Source organism: Haematobia irritans, chromosome 4 (assembly GCF_050003625.1).
Source record: "Haematobia irritans isolate KBUSLIRL chromosome 4, ASM5000362v1, whole genome shotgun sequence".
Taxonomy (NCBI): Eukaryota; Metazoa; Arthropoda; class Insecta; order Diptera; family Muscidae; genus Haematobia; species Haematobia irritans.
The window spans coordinates 112348286-112370708 of record NC_134400.1 but is presented as its reverse complement, the minus strand read 5'-3'; the positions used below and the strand labels follow the sequence as shown (position 1 = coordinate 112370708).

The window sequence follows — 22423 nt, the reverse complement described above, 5'->3', positions numbered from 1 at the left end:
TAAGTTAGTTCATACGGAGAATATATTTGACAAAAAAAAGACCGATTAAATACGTATACAATTCATTTATTGATCGGTATATATATAGGGAGTCTATAAATAATTACGAACCTATATGAACTGTTGCGTGGTAATTAGAGAGCCATAATTGAAATATGGGGGTGGCTTTATACAATTATGAACCGATATGGACTAATTTTTGTGTGATTGGATCGATATGAACCAAGAGGCTCCGCAGGGAGCCACCGTGGTGCAATGGTTAGCATGCCCGCGTTGCATACACAAGGTCGTGGGTTCGATTCCTGCTTCGACCGAATCTCACCTCAGTGTCACCTGGTGACATTTTTGAGGGTTTCAAAGCTTCTCTACGTGGTTTCACTTCAACGTGGAACGCCGTTCGGACTCGGCTCTAAAAATGAGGTCCCTTGTCATTGAGCTCAACATGGAATCGGGCAGCACTCTGTGATATGAGAGAAGTTCACCACCAATGGACTGAATAGTCTAAGTGAGCCTGATACATCTGGCAGCCACCTAACCTAACCTAAGAGGCTCCGCAAACAAAGTCTGGGGATCGGTTTATATGGTTTATATAGACCGATATGGAACAATTTTGGCATGGCTGTTAGGGTCATATCCTTGCACAATGTACCAAATTTCAACCGAATCGGATGAAAATTACTCCTCCCAGAGGCTCCGGTGGTAAAATCTGGGGATCGGTTTATATGGTGGCTATATATAATTATGGACCTATATGGACCAATTTTAGCTTGAATGTTAGAGACCACATACTAACACCACGTACCAAATTTCAACCGGATCGGATGAAATTTGCTTCTCTTAGACCAATATTTCGATGTGTTACAAACGGAATGACAAAGTTAATATACCCCCATCCTATGGTGGAGGGTATAAAAATATGTTGTACAATAGATTATTCTGATAATCCCACCAAAAAAGCGTCGCCAAAACAGTTGTGAAAATGTTCTTTTTGGATCTTGAAGTGGTGCAAAATTGGCGCAGAAGCGATGAGTTTAACATGGGCTTGTCATATGTTAAGTTAATACTTTTGGTCAAATTGAAGAAAATTTTATAAAAATAATTAATTTTTTTCTGTTGTTTAAGAAAATTTCATATGTTGGAAGAAAAAATTGGATTTAAAAATTGTTAAAATGTCTTTAGCGCTGTACGAAGTGCGAGACAGGTACAATTTTAGTAAAATTTACTCATTTGAGAGATTTATGAACTTAATTTAAGCAAACTTCTTCCATTTTAGGAAAATATGAACTATTTTATTTTTTAGTAAAATTGTGCACTATATTTGTATACAACTTTTTTCATATTTTTAGTTCACGTCATTAAAGTTAGCAAAAAATTATTTAAATAAGGAATATTTACTCATATTGTGCAAAATTTAACTAAAATCAACTAATCTTCATGAACTAAAATAAAGTTCAGTTGGCATTAGATCCCCTTTTTTCTGGGTGTAAATATGTAGATGCAATATGATTTTAATATAAAGAGAGTATAGAAATCAATTAAAACATTATATGAAATTTTAACAAGTGCGACAAGCTGGAGCACTTATACTAGCCCTGTGATTCATCCTTTACCCAGCAAAAAAAGAGCTTCCAAAAAAGTAGTTTGGATCCCCAATTTGTGATCCGGAAGTATGGCAAACTTGGATCATCTCCAATGAATCTTACAAGGACTTGTCTTAGGACGGAAGTTCTCTATTTTTGGATCCTTTGCATTGCTTTAGAAGTTGTGCCTTGGAAGTTCATTTGGGTGAAGAAATTTAAAAAACTAAAACACAAAAAATGTTTTTCCAATTTCACTTTTTATTTTTATCAGTATTTTTTGTTACACTTTTATTTTCTTAAATATTATCTAATTTTTACAAATTGAAAAACTTCTTCGCATCCAACCGGGGTTGAACCTGGGTCTTAGCACACTCAGCCACAAACGGCCCCAGCAAAAAAAGCGTCGCCAAAAAAATAGTGAAATATTCTTTTTTCAACAGCCGTTGCACTGAATATGCATCACTTCTTAAGGTGTGATCCGAATTCGGTGTTTTAGATGTGAATTAAAAAATTGTTGTATATTTTGCCAAATAAATAATTTTTATATATTTTTTATGATTTTCAATGCATTTTAACAAACGTTTGACCTCAAATATTTTCAAAAATAGGAAGCAAATATTAATTTTTCGCTTTTTCAGCTTTTTTTCTTCATATGCTATCAAAGTCCTTCATCTCGACTTCCAGTAGAAATTATGCTATGTTTCAAGTAAAAAACGTTTTTAAAATAAAGTTTTGAAAAACATGTCCTATATTTGAACGATTTTTTGCTTTGTAGTGAAGGTACAAAAAGACAACCAATTTAAAGGCAATTTCATTGAATTTAAAGAATTTTTCTGAATTATTAAAGTCAAGTTGACCTTAGACCAAATAGTTTTTCTTTCATGTTATGATACCCATTTTTAAGTCAAATCATTTAATTATAAGGACAATACGACTTCATTGAAAAGTTTATCGACTTTTGGACAAGGAAAAAAACTTTACATTTGAGAAATGCGTCTTTTATGCTATGCAAAATTTGCATTCGTATTTTGAAGACATGAAATCTGTGACCTCGCGACAATATTTTTTCAGTGTACGAGAAATTTAAATCAACAGTCAATTGATATTTTTTGGTATGTTTATGTAGTTCTTTTGCTATGGCAGTGATTTCACGTTTTAAAATTTTATGAGTAAAGCTGAGTACTATGTTCAGTTTTCAAGCTGAAAACCAGCTTATTTTCACGGTTACTTTTTTTAATCCATTAATTTCGAAATATTAAATGGTTCGCAATCAATACATTGGATCTTTTCCATCCATAATTTGAAGAGACTTGATAAAAATGCTATCGTCTTCATATATATTTTTGCACTTTTAATTTAGTGTTTTGGTGAAAAACTCGAACATAGTACTCACCTTAAATGAAAAATATATTGCCGTGAGGCCAAAGATTTCATGTCCTTAAAATACGAACGGGAATTTTGTCTTACACTAGAGGAAAAATCGTCTTAAGTTTGTTGACTTTTTATACCCTCCACCATAGGATGGGGGTATATTAACTTTGTCATTCCGTTTGTAACACATCGAAATATTGCTCTAAGACCCCATAAAGTATATATATTCTGGGTCGTGGTGAAATTCTAAGTCGATCTGAGCATGTCCGTATGTTGAAATCACGCTTACTTCCGAACGAAACAAGCTATCGACTTGAAACTTGGCACAAGTAGTTGTTATTGATGTAGGTCGGATGATATTGAAAATGGGCCATATCGGTCCACTTTTACGTATAGCCCCCATATAAACGGACCCCCAAATTTGGCTTGTGATTGCTCTAAGAGAAGCAAATTTCATCCGATCCGGCTGAAATTTGGTACACGGTGTTAGTATATGGTCTCTAACAACCATGCAAAAATTGGTCCATATCGGTCCATAATTACATATAGCCCCCATATAAACCGATCCCCCGATTTGGCTTGCTGAGCCTCTAAGAGAACGAAATTTCCTCCGATCCGGCTGAAATTTGGTACATGGTGTTAGTATATGGTCTCTAATGACCATGCAAAAATTGGTCCACATCGGTCCATAATTATATATAGTCCCCATATAAACCGATCCCCCGATTTGGCTTGGAGCCTCTAAGAGAAGCAAATTTCATCCGATCCGGCTGAAATTTGGTACATGGTGTTGGTATATGTTCTCTAATGACCATGCATAGATAGGTCGAAATCGGTCCATATTTATATATAGCCCCCATATAAGCCGATCCCCAGATTTGACCTCCGGAGCCTCTTAGAGGAGCAAAAGTCATCCGATCCGATTGAAATTGGGTCCGTGGTGTTAGTATATTGTCTCTAACAACCATGCTAAAATTGGTCCATATCGGTCCATAATTATATATAGCCCCCATATAAACCGTTCCCCAGATTTGATCTCCGGAGCCTCTTATAGGAGCAAAATTCATCCGATCCTGTTGAAATTTGCAACGTGGTGTTAGTATAGGACCGCTAATAACCATGCCAAAATTGGTCCATATCGGTCTATAGTTATATATAGGCGATCCCCAATCACACAAAAATTGGTCCTTATCGGTTCATAATCATGGTTGCCACTCGAGCCAAAAATAATCTACCAAAATTTTATTTTTATAGAAAACATTGTCAAAATGTTATTTCTATAGAAAATTTTATCAAAATTTTATTTCTATAGAAAATTTTGTTAGAATTTTATTTCTATAGAAAATTTTATCCAAATTATATTTCTATAGAAAATTTTTCCAAATTTTACTTCTATAGAAAATGTTGTCAAAATTTTATTTCTATAGAAACTTTAAACTGAATTATATACGTATTTAATCGGCCTTTTTTAGTTTAATATATACCACATATGGACTATGTGGTATATATTACGGTGTTAGGAAGTTTTAAGATACCTTGCCATCGGCAAGTGTTACCGCAACCCAAGTAATTCGATTGTGGATGACAGTCTTCAGTAGAAGTTTCTACGCAATCCATGGTGGAGGGTACATAAGCTTCGGCCTGGCCGAACTTACGGCCGTATGTACTTGTTGTATCTTGACTACAAAGCAAAAACAGAGTTTAAAAATAGTAGATGTTTTCCAATAGTTTATTTCAAAGACGTTTTTTACTTGAAACATAGCATAATTCAAACTTGAAGTCGACTATGAATTTGGAAATTTAAATTGTCGTTAATACGTTTTTAATAACAAATAACAAATCTGAAAACAACGAATAAATTCATTTCTGTTTCCTAGAAACCAAAATTTAAAAGATAATTGTGTCTTAGAATTATCCTTACTTCAATTGTCCGCCTTTTTGGCTGGGAATCATTAATGTAAAGGCAAAATCTTTGGAACCAGTCAATGTTATTTGTCTGTGTATTCCCAGATGCTGGGAATACTGGGAGTGGAGTACCTGACCAGACTCCTCAATTTGTCTTTGGAATCACACATTATACCCGATGTCTGGAAAATGGGAAGGGTGATTCCACTACTGAAACCGGGCAAAGATTCGAGCAAAGGTGAATCGTACAGACCGATATCCCTTCTTTCGCCAGTAGCCAAGACACTTGAGGCATTACTCCTCCCCAGACTTGTGGAGACTTTTCCAGCTGCCCACCATCAACATGGATTCCGTAAGGTACATAGTACGACAACAGCCTTACATGCCATTTCGACACATATTAATAAGGGACTTAACCAGCCCAGGCCGTGTCATAGGACGGTCCTCGTGGCGCTTGACCTATCGAAAGCATTCGATACGGTCAACCATGCCACATTATTTGAGGACATCGATAATACGTCCCTACCGACAGGAGCGAAGCGTTGGGTGCTGAATTATATGTGTGGACGCCAGTCGTACGTGGAATTCGGGGACCGAAAGTCAAGACCGCGTAGAGTTAAACAGGGAGTTCCCCAAGGTGGGGTGATATCTCTGGCACTGTTTAACCTCTACATGTCCTCGATTCCACCCCCTCCTGACGGCGTCGAAATTGTATCATATGCGGATGACTGTACAATCTCGGCTTCTGGGCCCAATGTTGATGACATTTGGGATCGGTTGAACGTCTACATAGCTAATCTTACCAGTTATTTCACTGCGAGAAACTTGAGGATATCCCCCACCAAATCCTCAGCCACACTATTTACTACATGGACGGCAGAAGTGCGCAGGCAGTTGAATATCAGAGTCGATGGAGTAATAATTCCGACCACAAATTACCCCAAGATTCTTGGGGTCACATTCGACAGCCTTTTTAGGTCATCTGCCCATGCCACTGCAATTTGTAATAAGCTCCGTGGTAGAAACAAGGTCCTCAAGTCACTTGCCGGCAGTACTTGGGGTGCGGACAAAGAAACCTTGCTAACTACTTATAAGGCAATTGGCCGGTCAGTGGTAAACTATGCAGCGCCAGTGTGGACACCGCAGACCAGTGATACGCAGTGGAATAACATACAAACCTGCCAGAACGCTGCTCTTAGAACTGCGACTGGGTGTCTCCGCAGCACACCCCTGGATCACCTCTATGTGGAGACAAAGATCATCCCTGTGCGAAGACACAACTACATGTTGTCAAAGCAGTATCTCCTGGGTTGCTATCGCAGTAATCATCCAAACCACCATCTTATGGATACACAACCACCACCCAGGAACGTAAGGGTTGATATACATAATCTAGAGCGCGAGATCCAGCGCTATAAAAAAGAGCCTCTAGATCAAGCAGCGTACCAGGCAGGTTTGAACAGGATTCATGAGGATACTGTAGCTGAAGCGGTGAGAAGCTACAAGGTTAATCCTGTTCTTGGAGTCCGACCACCGCCCATAGCACCGGAGGAAAGAGACCTCCCACGGCAGAGTAGGGTAGTTTTGGCCCAATTAAGATCAGGCAAGTGCAGCCGCCTCAATTCCTACTTATCGGTGATTGATAGCAGCGTAGCTGACGTTTGTCCAATTTGCATCCAAGGGCCACACGACACGCGTCATCTTTTCTCTTGCCCAGCCAAACCAACCCGACTTACCACCAGATCACTCTGGACACACCCCACCTTAGTCGCAGAATTCCTTGATCTGCCAACAAGCTGATGTACCAAGCGTATAACATGATATGGATGAGATCACAATAAACTGTTACAACAACAACTACATTTGTCTGTGTAGAATTAAATATTTACTGCCGACACGTCGCACAGTGGGTTGAGCGGTAGGCAAAGTGGCGATTAATTCAGGAAAGCCGCAATTTTAAAATATTGTTATTTTTTATTGATGGATATTCATAAATACATAAAAAGGCATAACTAGAAACAACAACAAAAATTTTAAAAATTGTTGTTTTAATCGTTTATGGCCTTTTTTGTATTTTGGAAAAAGTGGTCTTATATCACAATTTTCGCTGTAACTTTTCATAGAAAAACGATAAATTAGGAAACGCAATTGAAAATTAGAGCATACTTAATGTGCTTTTAGAAAAAAAAAAACTGTTCTTAAAAAATAATAATTAATAAATATTTAATCTGTATTTGTATACCCAAAATTTTAAATTAAAATCCGATTTTTTTTCTTCAAATTCCGTAATTCCACATTTAAAAAAAAATTACATTAGAAAATATTATTATATCTTATTGATCAATATTCATAAAAAACATAGTATAAAAATAAAACATTTCATTAATTTTAAAAGTATTCATAATCATCATTTACTTCACAACCACTATAAAATTAATTTACTTAATAATAATAATTTTCTTCTTAATCATCATACAATGCGTTAACATAATCTTCATCTTCGTTATCTTCATCATCTTCGTCACCATTATCATTTTCATTTCGGGTAAGAATAAGTAACTCCAATGTAGTCTGAGGCATTTGCTGCATTTTCATTTTGCAACTCTTCCTCTTGCTCGAAATAAATGGATCTGAACTTGGAAGAAATCTATTAAAGACGTCTTCTATTGTATTTTCCCGACTGCATTTACGGGAAAAGTGCTCCCTATAGCTTTTGAAGTCCTTATTTCTGGCTTCCTGAGATTCTTCAGTTAGCTTACGAAGCTTTGTAAGTAATTTGGAATTAATTAATTATTTTTTTTTTTCGTGAGTGCGCGTGATTTAAAATTACTCACGTAACCATCTCTAATAAACTGCACACTCAGTAGCTACAATAACAAATACTAAACGGAATATAAAGACAAAAGCTAATAATGTTTGTTTGTTTTATTTTTTCATATATATTTTTAGCGACAGAAGTTATTTTACAAATTCTTTAATAAGTCAAAAAATGCAACAAAAAGGCAAAAAGATGTTTTGGAACTTATAAGCTGAAACTTCATATTTTAAGAAAATATAAGCAGTTTTACCAAGTTTCACCGATAATTCAGTTGAAATCCAATACAAACATCAAAAATACCTCATTTTTTGAGCAATTTCCTTATATTTTTTTCAATATTTCCAAAACATTTATCTAAACAAACAAATATTTACCATATGCTCAAATACCTGAAGTAGACGGCTCCATTATAAAATTTTCACTTTTAGAAGTCTTAATTAAAAAAATTATCACTGAAAATATGCAAATTTTCACTTTTAACCAATGCGCGCAAAAATAATAATAATTATTGAACTTTGAAGACACACTGCAAATAAAGTAAACAACTAAGAGCTTTTATTTTGGCAAGTAGTGATGTAGAATTTTATCTTCTTTCACCCGGTACCAAATACGGTTATTAAATTTAAAGTTCATCTTTTGAATTAATCGCCACTTTTGATAGATTTCAACCCTCTGTGCGTCGGCTTGTTTCGCCCAAATGGTGTTAATTATTTCACATTTATTGTATTGGCAATATAAACGAATCGGATCAAATAATAACAAACTATATCCAAAAATTAACAAGTAAGGAAAGTCTAAAGTAGGGCGGGGCCGACTATATTATACCCTGCACCACTTAGTAGATCTAAATTTTCGATACCATATCACATTCGTCAAATGTGTTGGGGGCTATATATAAAGGTTTGTACCAAATACATACATTTAAATACCACTCGATCTGAACAGAATTTGATAGACTTCTACAAAATCTATAGACTCAAAATTTGTGTCGGCTAATGCACTAGGGTGGAACACAATGTTAGTACAAAAAATATGGGAAACATTTAAATCTGAAGCAATTTTAAGGAAACTTCGCAAAAGGTTATTTATGATTTATCGCTCGATATATATGCATTAGAAATTTAGGAAAATTAGAGTAATTTTTACAACTTTTCGACTAAGCAGTGGCGATTTAACAAGCAAAATGTTGGTATTTTGACCATTTTTGTCGAAATCAGAAAAACATATACATGGGAGCTATATCTAAATCTGAACCGATGTCAACCAAATTTAGCACGCATAGCTACAACTAAATCGGAGTTAAAAATTGGCCTCTGTGGTCATATGAGTGTAAATCGGGCGAAAGCTATATATGGGAGATATATCTAAATCTGAACCGATTTCAACCAAATATGGCACGTATAGCTACAATGCTCATTATACTCCCTGTGCAAAATTTCAACTAAATCGGAGCAAAAAATTGGCCTCTGTGGTCATTTGAGTGTAAATCGGGCGAAAGCTATATATGGGAGCTATATCTAAATCTGAACCGATTTGAACCAAATTTGACACGCATAGCTACAATGCTAATTCTACTCCCTGTGCAAAATTTCAACTAAATCGGAGCAAAAAATTGGCCTCTGTGGGCAAATGAGTGTAAATCGGGCGAAAGCTATATATGGGAGCTATATCTAAATCTTAACCGATTTGGCTGATATTTTGCAAGTTTTTCGAGACACATAAAATATTCGGATGTACGGAATTTGAGGAAGATCGGTTGATATACACGCCAATTATGAGCAGATCGGTGAAAAATATATATGGCAGCTATATCTAAATCTGAACCGATTTTTTCCAAAATCAATAGGGATCGTCTTTGAGCCGAAACAGGACCCTATACCAAATTTTAGGACAATCGGACTAAAACTGCGAGCTGTACTTTGCACACAAAAATACATCAACAGACAGACAGACAGACAGACAGACAGACAGACATACGGACATCGCTAAATCGACTCAGAATTTAATTCTAAGACGATCGGTATACTAAACGATGGGTCTCAGACTTTTCCTTCTTGGCGTTACATACAAATGCACAAACTTATTATACCCTGTACCACAGTAGTGGTGAAGGGTATAAAAATGGATTTGCTCGAATAATGACAATGTTTTCGTGATATCGTAAATATTGATTGTTATGCCAAGTAATGCATTTGCCAGAGGCTGAAAAATAAATATGCGAATATAAACTAAATAGAATGAGGATATGTAGGTATTAACGATGGGTGAGATCATTGGCGTAGCTAAGAATTTTATCTGAAGGGGCCGGGATAACTTCTATCTTCATTGGGATTTTTGAATGTGCATTTTTGGTGTTGGTTTGATTCGAAAAAATATAGTATGTGCTTAATTTTTAGACATAATGTGTAAGTAATTTAAGAAGAAAAAGTCGAATCAGCGATGTAGGTGCTGTGACGGATACGAGCACAGAAAAAAAAACTGTTTGACCATGCACTGAAAAAAAGCATGCCCGGTTCCAAAGATTTTCTCTTTACTTTAAAAATGTTGGTATTGATTCCGAGCCAAAGAAGCGGAGAATACAAGTAATGATACTTTTAAGACACAATTCTCTTCTAAATTTGGGTTTTGTGTACTTGCTTCTAGGAAGCAAATTTTTCGTTTTTTCAGCTTTTTTTCATATGCTATCAAAGTCCTTTAAAAACGAATTAACGACAAATTTATTTTCCAAATTCAGACTCGACTTCAAGTAGAAATTATGCTATGTTTCAAGTAAAAACGTCTTTAAAATAAAGTTTTGAAAAACATGTCCTATATTTGAACGATTTTTTGCTTTGTAGTCAAGATGCAAAAAGACAAATTTAAAGACAATTTCTTTAATTTTAAAGAATTTTTCAGAATTATTAAAGTCAAGTTGACCTTAGCCCAAAAATTTTTTCTTTCATGTTATGATGCCCATTTTTAACTAAAATCACTTAACTATACGGACAATACGACTTCATTGAAAAGTTTATCAACTTTTGGACAAGGAAAAAAGTTTTATATTAGAGAAATGAATCTTCTATGATAAGCAAAGTTTGCATTCGTATTTTAAAGACATGAAATCTTTGACCTCACGACAATATTTTTTCAGGGTGTTTTTGGCAAGCTATTTAGAGCATGCAATAGTTGCAAAACCCCGTTTTTTTTTACCTTATGAAAAGATATTTCTGGCAGAAAAAAATATGATGGCAATAAGCATTTCAATCCCAGCAAAAGAATTTGGATGTTCTTCCAAAGGCACAGCTTTAAAAGTACTTCCAAAATTTTTCTCCCAAAGATGTTCTTTATTTTAACTACACAGGAAGTTTATTTGAGTCAATTTTTTATAACTCGCTTATTTCATAGTTTTTAAGGGAAATTTAAATTTTTTGGTTTCAAATAGGTTAAAGACAGATTAAGAATGAAAAGAAATTATACAAATTATTTAAATTTTGCCGAAAAAATGCTAAATCCATTCTAGAAAACTTGCGAGTTATTGAAAATATTTGATGTCAAACGTTCCAGACAAGCGTTAGAATGCATTAACCAGTATAAAACATTTTTAAATTTATTTATTTGTCAAAATATAACATGATTTCTTAATTCACATCGCATCATACCTTAAGAAATGATGTAAATTCAGTGCAACGGCTGTTGAAATGGTGGACATCCGTCCTATGACAAGCCCAATTTTGCACCACTTCTGGATCTAAAAAGACCATTTTCACTACTTTTTTGGCGACGCTTTTTTTACTGGGATGTCCCTCAAATACCATAAACATGTTTTTTATTTAAATGATAGAATTGGAGATAGAATTTCTATCGTAACTGTTAAATTTTATACCCACCATCGTAGGAAGGGGGGTATATTAACTTTGTCATTCCGTTTGTAACACATCGAGGTATTGGTTTCAGACCCCATAAAATATGTATAGGATCGTGGTGAAATTCTGAGTCGATATAGTGATATTCGTCCTTTCGTCTGGCGAACGTCTCTTGAACTCTCGCTATCTAATGAAAACAAGTTCGGCCGGGCTGAATCTTAAATACCCACCACCATGAATAAAATATAATACACGCAAAAAAATAATTCTTTCCTCCCAAACGAAATTTTAGACAAACAAAGTTCGTTTCTCATTTGCTTTTCGCTGTAACGAAGTGTATTTGAGAGAAAAGTATATACTTTTTGTGATAAACGTTTATTCTTTTCCAGGATGTAAAAACAATTTCATAAGTACAAACTAAAAAAAAAACATTGTTTTCTTGCTAATTGCATGTTCCCTCACATCTTTCTCACATCCACGATGTTTTTTAGTTCTTAACACCTTTTCCTGTAATACCAACAATGTAGAAGAAATTATACGATTTTATAAATTTTTAAATTTTCTTTAGCCTGGACGGAGAATCGAACCGCGGACCATGCACTTTGTAAGCCAACACATTAACCACAGAGCTATGTACCTGTTATGGTCATCAATAGATAAATATCCATATAAGTTATATTTATATAGCATAGCTTGCGGCGCCCACGAACCGAATAAACAAAGTTTATTTAACAGAAACAAACATTTAGTTTGGCACCGTGGTGCAGTGGTTGCTACGTCCGACTTGCATGCCAAGGGTCGTGGGTTCGATCCCTGCTTCGACCAAAGTTTTTTTTACATATATTCCAGATATGTTCGGAAGATTCCGAAAAAATTTTCAACATTACATTGTAGTATATTAAATTTTGAACTGTAAAATGTGTCTTATTAAAGACCTAAAGTCAGAAAAGAACAGTGTTTGGTATAGACGAAATGGACTGTGTTGTTGTTTCAAAAATAACTTTTTTTATTGAAAAAATAAAAATTTTGTAACAAACGATTTTTTTTTGGTGATAAAAGTTTAAAATTTTCGAAGCAATTCAAAAAACTCTAACAAAAGAAAAACGTTTTCGGTACACGTTTTCCAAACGTTTTTTTTTTCTTTGCGTGTAGTTACTCTTTGAAAAATCTTCATCGTAGCGGGTTATTTGATAATATATAACATTTCAGGGGGTTTGATGACAAATATTCTCCAAAGCAAATCAGTTCAACGCTCATTACGCTTCCCGAAGATAAATTTAAAGATTCTATCTATGAAGCCTAGATCAGATTCGGGATTTATAAGAACCAATTTTGTTTGAGTTTTAGAGAAATCATAAAGATATCGTGTAAATGATTAAATAAAGCCTAGATTTGCAATCTTAAATCTGTAGATTTTTCCCACCATTATTTAAATGACCACGGGGAGTAAAATCTGGAAATATTACTTTCAGTTTCAAGCAATTTTCATGATCAGTGCGCCTGCTATAAACTGAAAGCAGAGTTTTCTTTTCTCAGAAACAAAATTTTAGACAAGCAAAGTTTTCTTTTGACACAAATTTTAGAGACAATTGTTGAATCGCTTATCAAAAATTCCGATCAATTTGCTCTCAACGAAAATACTTTGTACGTAAGGGGAATTACGTTTGTCTAAAATTTCATTCTAGAGGAAAATATTGTTTCTTTGGGTGTTCTCTCAAGAAGTTAAATCGGTCTATATCGATGCCTTACCAAATGGACCGGTAAAAATAAATGCGATACAGATTTTTGAGGGTCTAAAATACCAGTATATTTACATTTTCAGGCAAATTGGATAAAAACTACGGATTCTAGATGCCCAAGAAGTAAAGTCGAGGGATCGGTCTATATGTGGGCTACACCAAAACATGGACCGATACACCCTATTTGCGACACACCTATTTGTGATCTTAGAATACCTCTAGATTTTCAATTTCAAGCAAATCGGATAGAAAATATAGTTTATAGACGCCCAAGAATAAAAACAGTAGAACGGCCTATATGGGGGGTATGCCAAAACATAGACCGATACACTCCAATTTCGGCACACCCCTTTATGGTCCCAAAGATTTTCAATTTCAGGCAAATTGAATAAAAACTACGGTTTTTATAAGCCCAAGACCCCAAATCGGGAAGCCGGTTTATATGGGGACTATATCAAAACTTGGACCGATATAGCCCATCTTCGAACTTGACCTGCCTGCAAACAAAAAACGAATCTGTGCCAAATTTCTGGACGATAGCGCTATTATTGAAGGCTGTAGCGTGATTACAATAGACAGAAAGACAGACGGACATGCTTATATCGTCTTAGAATTTCTCCCTGATCAAGAATATATATACTTTATATAGTCGGAAATCGATATTTCGATGTGTTACACACTGAATGACAAACTTATTATACCCCCATCACCATTCTATGGTGGTGTGTAACAGGTTGGCTGATAAGTCCCCGGTCTAACAAAGAAAAACACATTTTTTGTCAAAATTCGTTTTTATTATTCAACATAGTTCCATTCAAGAGCGATACAACGATTATAACGACCTTCCAAAATTTTGATACCATTTTGGTAGTACTCCTTCGGTTTTGCTTCAAAATAGGCCTCAGTTTCGGCGATCACCCCTTCATTGCAGCCAAATTTTTTCCCTGCGAGCATCCTTTTGAGGTCTGAGAACAAGAAAAATTCGCTGGGGGCCAGATCTGGAGAATACGGTGGGTGGGAAAAGCAATTCGAAGCCCAATTCATGACTTTTTGCCATCGTTCTTAATGACTTGTGGCACGGTGCGTTTTCTTGGTGGAACAACACTTTTTTCTTCTTCATATGGGGCCGTTTTGCCGCGATTTCGACTTTCAAATGCTCCAATAACGCCATATAATAGTCACTGTTGATGGTTTTTCCCTTCTCAAGATAATCGATAAAAATTATTCCATGGGCATCCCAAAAACAGAGGTCATTACTTTGCCAGCGGACTTTTGAGTTTTTCCACGCTTCGGAGACGGTTCACCGGTCGCTGTCCACTCAGCCGACTGTCGATTGGACTCAGGAGTGTAGTGATGGAGCCATGTTTCATCCATTGTCACATATCGACGGAAAAACTCGGGTGTATTACGAGTTAACAGCTGCAAACACCGCTCAGAATCATCAACACGTTGTTGTTTTTGGTCAAATGTGAGCTCGCGCGGCACCCATTTTGCACAGAGCTTCCGCATATCCAAATATTGATGAATGATATGACCAACACGTTCCTGTGATATCTTTAAGGCCTCTGCTATCTCGATCAACATCACGGTCATTCAAAATCATTTTGTGGATTGTTGTGATGTTTTCGTCGGTAACCACCTCTTTCACCGTCCTCCGTGCTCATTTCACCACGCTTGAATTTTGCATACAAATCAATTATTGTTGATTTCTCTGGGGCAGAGTCCGGAAACTCATTATCAAGCCAAGTTTTTGCTTCCACCGTATTTTTTCCCTTCAGAAAACAGTATTTTATCAAAACACTAAATTCCTTTTTTTCCATTTTTTTCACAATAACAAAAGTTGCTTCACAAAAGACGCTCTATCTCACAAACTAATTGACTTACAGACGTCACGAATCATTTGAAGGTTGGTACTATATAAAAATAATATGCATTTAATACTAGCGACGCCATCTATGTGTCAGACCGGGGACTTATCAGCCAACCTGTTATAAAAAAGTGAACTCTCTATTTCACTAAAGCCAATTTAACATTATTTTAGTTCGTGGTATTATTATGTTTGGAGAAATTTTACTTAACTCTAAATTTTTTTTTTACATTAGTTAAATGAACTTAAACACGGGAAAAATTATACACAAATTAAGCATAAAGATTTACTAAATTCGTATATGTCTCAAAATAGTCCATTATTTCTTTAAATTTGTAAATTTTACTACAAATGCGTCCATCGTGAAATTCCTACATCGCTAAAGACATTCTTGCAATTTTGAACTCCAATTTTTTCCTTCAAACTACAAAGTTTTCTTTAACAATGGAAAAAAAATATTTATGTATAATAAATTTTCTTATAAGATTCAGCCTGAGATTGTTTTGACGAAATGAGTATATTTTCAAAATTATGGAATTGTCTTTATGTTACTCTTTTGACTTTAAAAATGGAATAAAACAGGGGAACAGTGATTTTGTTGATTAAGCTCTCTGTTTTTTTCTATCAGCTCGATTTTTCGAGATATACCGTTATGTTCAAAATTAAGGCACTTCCGCCACATATATTGGTATAACTGGAAAAAACTTTAAAAAATCCTAAAAATGGTACAAAAATCACAGTTTTATTCCAGAAACAGTTAATTAAATATATTTCCAATAAAATGAGCTTTATTTCATTACAATCGGCGCACATCTTTTGATTTTATTCACGATTTACTGAATTGATATAAATCGCGATTTCCATACATAAATAACATTTTCTAATGGGTAAGTGTTTGTATGTAATAAGTTTATTTTTGTTACGGTTCTGTTGATTAAGAATGGATTATCGTTTTAAGGTTATTTGGGACGCTGAATCCAAATCTGCAATTGGTTTTTTTCTATCAGCTCGACTTTTCGCTACATATATTGGAATAACTTGAAAACGGTTCAACATAATAAATTTAGAAAAAAAAAATCCCAAACAATGTTCTCTTTAAGTCGTTCTTACACAATTTATTGAATTGGTATACATCGCGATTTCCGTAAAAAATAAACATTTTCTAATGGGTAAGTTTTTTATGATTCTACGAATTAAAAAAATAGGTAATAAAAAGTAGTATGTAGCAAACTCAAAACGCCTATACATTTTATTGTTCCTTTGTGACACCTAGTCAGTTCAAGTCAATTAAAGAAAAAAAAGAAAAGTGCACTTGTTTTTATTGATGTGTGGTTTACCGTAGGTAACGGATAATTTTTTAAGGAAATCCGCCTTAACACATGTGTTCATTCATAAGTGACCGTCAATAAAATTGTGGATATAATTTTTTCTAGGTACCTTAGTAAAAAACTATGAAGTATTCAACCAATTTTTGTCATTCAACAATTGTTTACGAAAGTGAAAAAAAAGTGGCTAATACACTTTTATAAAGAATAGCAAAAGTGTGTCAGATTTTATTAAAAAAGTTTATTTTGAATACTTCGGATTTGTCATGGAAATCTGTGACAAGTACTGGATTCTTAATACGGTATGTAGCAACTGTGTAGAGTATTTAAGGTTATGGGCAAAGAAGCAAAGGACCCACTTCAAGTATAAAACACCAATGATCTGGCGGGAACCTTCGAATCATTATGACGATTGTTATTTTTGCGCAGTCAACATAACGGTCATTAATAAAAGAAACCGGTCTAAATGGATTTATCCTAACGTGTTGTCTACTACCCAACCAGTCCTGTATTCTAGTAAGAATTCAGAACTACAACCATATACATCTACACACAATTTTCACGACCTACAACAAAATGTTCCTTCATCAATTTCTAAATCTGGATCAGATGGCATCCATTTACATATTTCTTATGAACGCGAACAATATTATCAGGATGAGCTTAGTGATTTAGTGAGAGACCTTGAACTCTCTAAAAAAGCATCTGAAATTCTGGCTTCTCGATTAAAGCAAAAAAAAATCTGTTAACCCAAGGAACAACAATTTCATACTACCGTAACAGAGAAAAAAACTTACTTCCATTTTTTTCCGAAGACGATGAATTTGTTTATTGTTTAGATGTTCCTTGTTTAGTAACTGCGATGGGATTAGAGAGGTATGATCCAAATGACTGGCGACTATTTATAGATTCTTCTAAACGCAGCCTAAAATGTGTACTTCTGCATAACAGAAATAAATTGGGTTCGTTGCCGATTGCACATTCAACTAAAGCTAAAGAAGAATTTTCCACAATTGCCTCAGTTATAAATAAAATAAAGTACAACGAACACCGCTGGCTAATTTGTGTGGATCTAAAAATGGTGAATTTTCTTCTAGGCCAACAAGGTGGCTACACAAAATATCCGGGTTTTATTTGTTTATGGAATAGCAGAGCCAGATCTGAACACTGGAGTAAGAAAATCTGGCCTTCGAGGGAAGCTATGGCTCTAGGAAAACACAATATAGTTAATCAACCACATGTGTCCAGGGATCGCATAATACAGCCACCTCTCCATATCAAGCTAGGACTTATGAAACAATTTGTCAAAGCCCTCAACAAGGACGGTGATTGTTTTAGATATATCAGTAGAAAGTTCACCAATTTAAGTTCGGAGAAACTGAAAGCTGGCATTTTTGACGGCCCTCAAATCAGAATATTAATCAGTGATGAAAATTTTGGTACTTCAATGACAGATATTGAAAGAAATGCTTGGAATGAGTTTGTTTGGATTGTGTGCAATTTCCTAGGAAACAACAAGTATAAACGGCCGTAAGTTCGGCCAGGCCGAATCTTATGTACCCTCCACCATGGATTACGTAGAAACTTCTACGAAAGACTGTCATCTACACGCAGAGAAGAAACATGATTGTCACAGTCATATTCGAAGAGCAAAATAATATGATAGGAGCTATTTTTGCGGCGACCATTTAACATTTTAACCTGCAACCATGTTGGCTCAGTGAACATGGTTCTAAGAAAAATGTAATTGTCCTCATCTAAAATGTTATTATATTGATAAAAAGAATTTTGTTTGAATGAAAAGACAATGGTCACGATTAAAAATGTTATGGCATTCATTAAAAATGTTTTTCTCCTAGTTAAAAGAACATGGTCACAACCTAAAATGTTTTGATCTTTATGAAAAAACTTTTTTCATCGTCGAAAAAAGGACGCCACTTGAGAAAAGAAAACACAAAATTAACTTTATTTGTTTGTTATTATTTATTTATAAACTAATTCATTGTTTATTTGTATTTATAATGCCGTTCAAGCAAACATCATATATTTTTACACACTCTATTTTGTTTCAATTTCAACAATAAGTAATTATTCCATATTTACATCGTGCGCATCAAATGTACAAACGCAGACATCATGCAACTGCAAATAAAAATAAATGATACCATATAGCAAAATGCAGAACAAAAAACAGGTACATTTTTTCAATTACACTTTCCTTTTTTGTGTTCACATAAAACCACGTGCCACTTCTGAATAAATAAATTAACACAAAACACAGTAAATCCGTATTCTCCGTCCATTCCAAGAAACAATCAACACACGACTGACGCGCAAAATGAAAATCGTGTGTACCTGCTCAATGTTTTTATAAAATTCTTTTCGCTGCAAACAAGTTAAAAAATTAAATGGTCACGAAAAAAATGTAAATGGTATTTATGGCCATGTAATGGTTCTAGACATGTCTATATTTAACCTATAAAAATACTTTTTTCCCTGCAAAAAAGTAAAAAAAATTGAATGGTCAGATACATGATTTTCCCGACCATTTAATGGTCTCAAATTCTATCATTTAAATGATAGAACATGTTTGCGCTATTTGAGAACCATTCAAATGCTTATTGCCACCATACATTTTTCTCCGCTCGAAAACTATTTTTACAAAGACAAAATACATGGTTTTCGCGGCAATTACATGCTCTAGATAAGCATTAAATGGATGCGGCAACCATGTCCAAACATGGTTTTTCTGTGCGTGTACAATCGAATTACTTGGGTTGTGGTATCTTAAATCGTTTTCTAAATTGTGAGTTAGTCCATACGTGGTATACATTAGACAAAAAAAGTATGTGTAGGTAAGTCTACAAATAATTACGAATCGATATGGACTTTTGCACGGTACGTAGGGAGCCAGAATTGAAATATGGGGGCTATATACAATTATTGATATAGAAAAATTTTTGTGTGATTGGGGATCGATTTATCTGAGGGCTGTATATAACTATAGAACGATATGGACCTAGTTAGGCATGGTTGTTAACGGATGAAATTTTCTACTCCAAGAGGCTCAAAAACCAAATCTCGGGATTGGTTTATATGGGGGCTATATATGATTATGGACTGATATGGACCACTTTTCGCATGGTTGTTAAATATCATATACTACCACCACGTAGAAAATTTCAACCAGATCGGGTGAATTTTGCTTCTCTAAAAGGCACCGGAGGTCAAATCTGGGGATCGGTTTATATGGGTGCTATATATAATTATGGACTGCTATGAACCAATTCCTGCGTGGTTGTTGGATACCATATACTAACATCACGTACCAAATTTCAACCGAATCGGATGAATTTTGCTCTTTCAAGGGGCTCCGGAGGTGAAATCTGGGGATCGGTTTATATGGGGGCTATATATAATTATGGACCGATTTCGACCAATTTTTGCATGGTTGTTAGAGACCATATACTAACACCATGTACCAAATTTCAACTGAATCAGATGAAATTTGCTTCTCTTAGAGGCATTGCAAGCCAAATCGGGGGATCGGTTTATATGGGGGCTGTATATAATTATGGAACGATGTGGACCAATTTTTGCATGGTTGTTAGAGACTACATACTAACACCATGTACCAAATTTCTGCCGGATCGGATGAAATTTGCTTCTCTTAGAGGCCTCGCAAGCCAAATCGGGGGATCGGTTTATATGGGGGCTATATATAATTATGGACCGATGTGGACCAATTTTTGCATGGTTGTTAGAGACTACATACTAACACCATGTACCAAATTTCTGCCGGATCGGATGAAATTTGCTTCTCTTAGAGGCCTCGCAAGCCAAATCGGGGGATCGGTTTATATGGGGGCTATATATAATTATGGACCGATGTGGACCAATTTTTGCATGGTTGTTAGAGACTACATACTAACACCATGTACCAAATTTCAGCCGGATCGGATGAAATTTGCTTCTCTTAAAGGCCTCGCAAACCAAATTTGGGGGTCCGTTTATATGGAGGCTATACGTAAAAGTGGACCGATATCGCCCATTTGCAATACCATCCGACCTACATCGATAACAACTACTTGTGCCAAGTTTCAAGTCGATAGCTTGTTTCGTTCGGAAGTTAGCGTGATTTCAACAGACGGACGGACGGACATGCTCAGATCGACTCAGAATTTCACCACGACCCAGAATATATATACTTTATGGGGTCTTAGAGCAATATTTCGATGTGTTACAAACGGAATGACAAAGTTAATATACCCCCCATCCTATGGTGGAGGGTATAAAAAGGGTTATCACTACTCGGACCACGTGGATAACATGTTGTCACATTTCAAGCAGCTTGGTTGTAATATGAGCATTAAGCTGCACTATCTACACAGTCACTTGGATTGTTTCCCTGAACATCTTGGAGACTTCAGTGAAGAACAAGGTGAACGTTTCCATCAAGATATCCGCACTATAGAGGAGCGGTACCAGGGTCACTGGGATAAGAATATGATGGCGGACTATTGCTGGAGCATTAAAAATAATCCCTCTAAACAAGATTATTTAAGAAAACCTTATAAAAGAAAATTTTTCGATGAGTTGTAATTACATTGTAATATTTGTGTATTAAAAGTTTTTATTTTTCTTAAAGTTTCTCTTTTTGTGTTAAATTAAAAAGTATAGTTGATAGAAATGAACAAAATCAATAGTTGTGGACCGATTATAATGAAATAAAACTAATTTTATTCGAAATATATTTAACTAACTTTTTTCAATATATGTAGCGGAAGTGCCTTAATTTTGAACATAACGGTATATCTCGAAAAATCGAGCTGATAGAAAAAAACCAAGAGCAGATTTGGATTCAGCGACCCCTAATTACTAATAATTTGGTACAAATTTCAAATCAACACGAAAAAAGGTCAATTCTGTTCCCCTGTGTAATTTATACTTGAAGGGAAGTTTTTGAATTTTAAATTGCGGGTAATATTTTATGAAGGACTCTAATATAACACTTCGAAAGGGGAGGGAAACTAACCCTTTGGAAAACAATAAAACACAATTATAAAGTAATCTTTATATAACATGAAATCTTCTTCATTTCAGGGTTACGAAGATTTACGTGGTACAGCCAGAACATATCAGAAATATTTCCCTGAAGTTTTAACTAAAGATTATAGCAGCGATTATTATAGAGTGAGTACTAACATCCACAATGTCAGCAATATTTAAAATGTTGTGTTCTATCACCTTCACTTCCATTGCTTCACATTATCTATATTTAGTTCCGTCATACTGATACTCAACGTACTACCGAAAGTTTCAAGGCTTTCACTGAGGGATTATTCGGTTTGAATAGTGATGCAAAAGCCGATGATATACCAGAACAGGATTTACTTCTACGTCCATACGATTATTGTCAATCATGGAGTGCACAAAATTACAAAGGAGAAGGTTCAGAATCGGCCAAATTCCGTAATTTATCCATTTGGAATCAAACTATGTACGATGTTTCGAGACGTTTAGGGTAAGTGAATTCATCGTGATGGTTGGATTTTTTTCCTGGAAACTAAGATGATATTTTTCTTATTATTATCAATAGTTTTAAATATACTCTGGAATCTGAAGATATTGAATTGATGTATGATATCTGTCGTTATGAACAAGCTTGGCAGGTGGATCGTACCAGTGTATGGTGTGCAGTAAGTATAAAATAAATGGAACTAGTTTCATTAGTAAAGGGCAAATTGTTACACTGTAAAGTATATTTGTTGTCTTTAAAATACGAATGCGATTTTTGGCCAGCATAAATAAGTATTTCTATGACACAAGTTTTTTTTTACTTTATCAAAAGTCGATGAGCTTCTCATTGAAGGCGTTTAGTCCTTAGAGTTTAGCGATCAGACCCCAAAATTGATATCTTTACATAGTAGACATTTTTTTAACTGAGGGCAATATGACTTTAATACGTCTGCGATT

General features: G+C 35.0%; 1 protein-coding gene across 3 annotated transcripts in view; it reads left to right on the top strand.

The window, feature by feature from the left end:
• Mipp1 (Multiple inositol polyphosphate phosphatase 1) overlaps window positions 1-22423 on the top strand; it is a 151994-nt gene that overhangs the window by 111786 nt on the left and 17785 nt on the right. For all 3 annotated transcript variants that reach the window (XM_075304307.1, XM_075304305.1, XM_075304306.1), the window contains 3 exons: window positions 21551-21640; window positions 21730-21971; window positions 22047-22146. In XM_075304307.1, the coding sequence (XP_075160422.1) occupies window positions 21551-21640; window positions 21730-21971; window positions 22047-22146 (432 nt within the window). The remainder of the gene's footprint in view (window positions 1-21550; window positions 21641-21729; window positions 21972-22046; window positions 22147-22423) is intronic.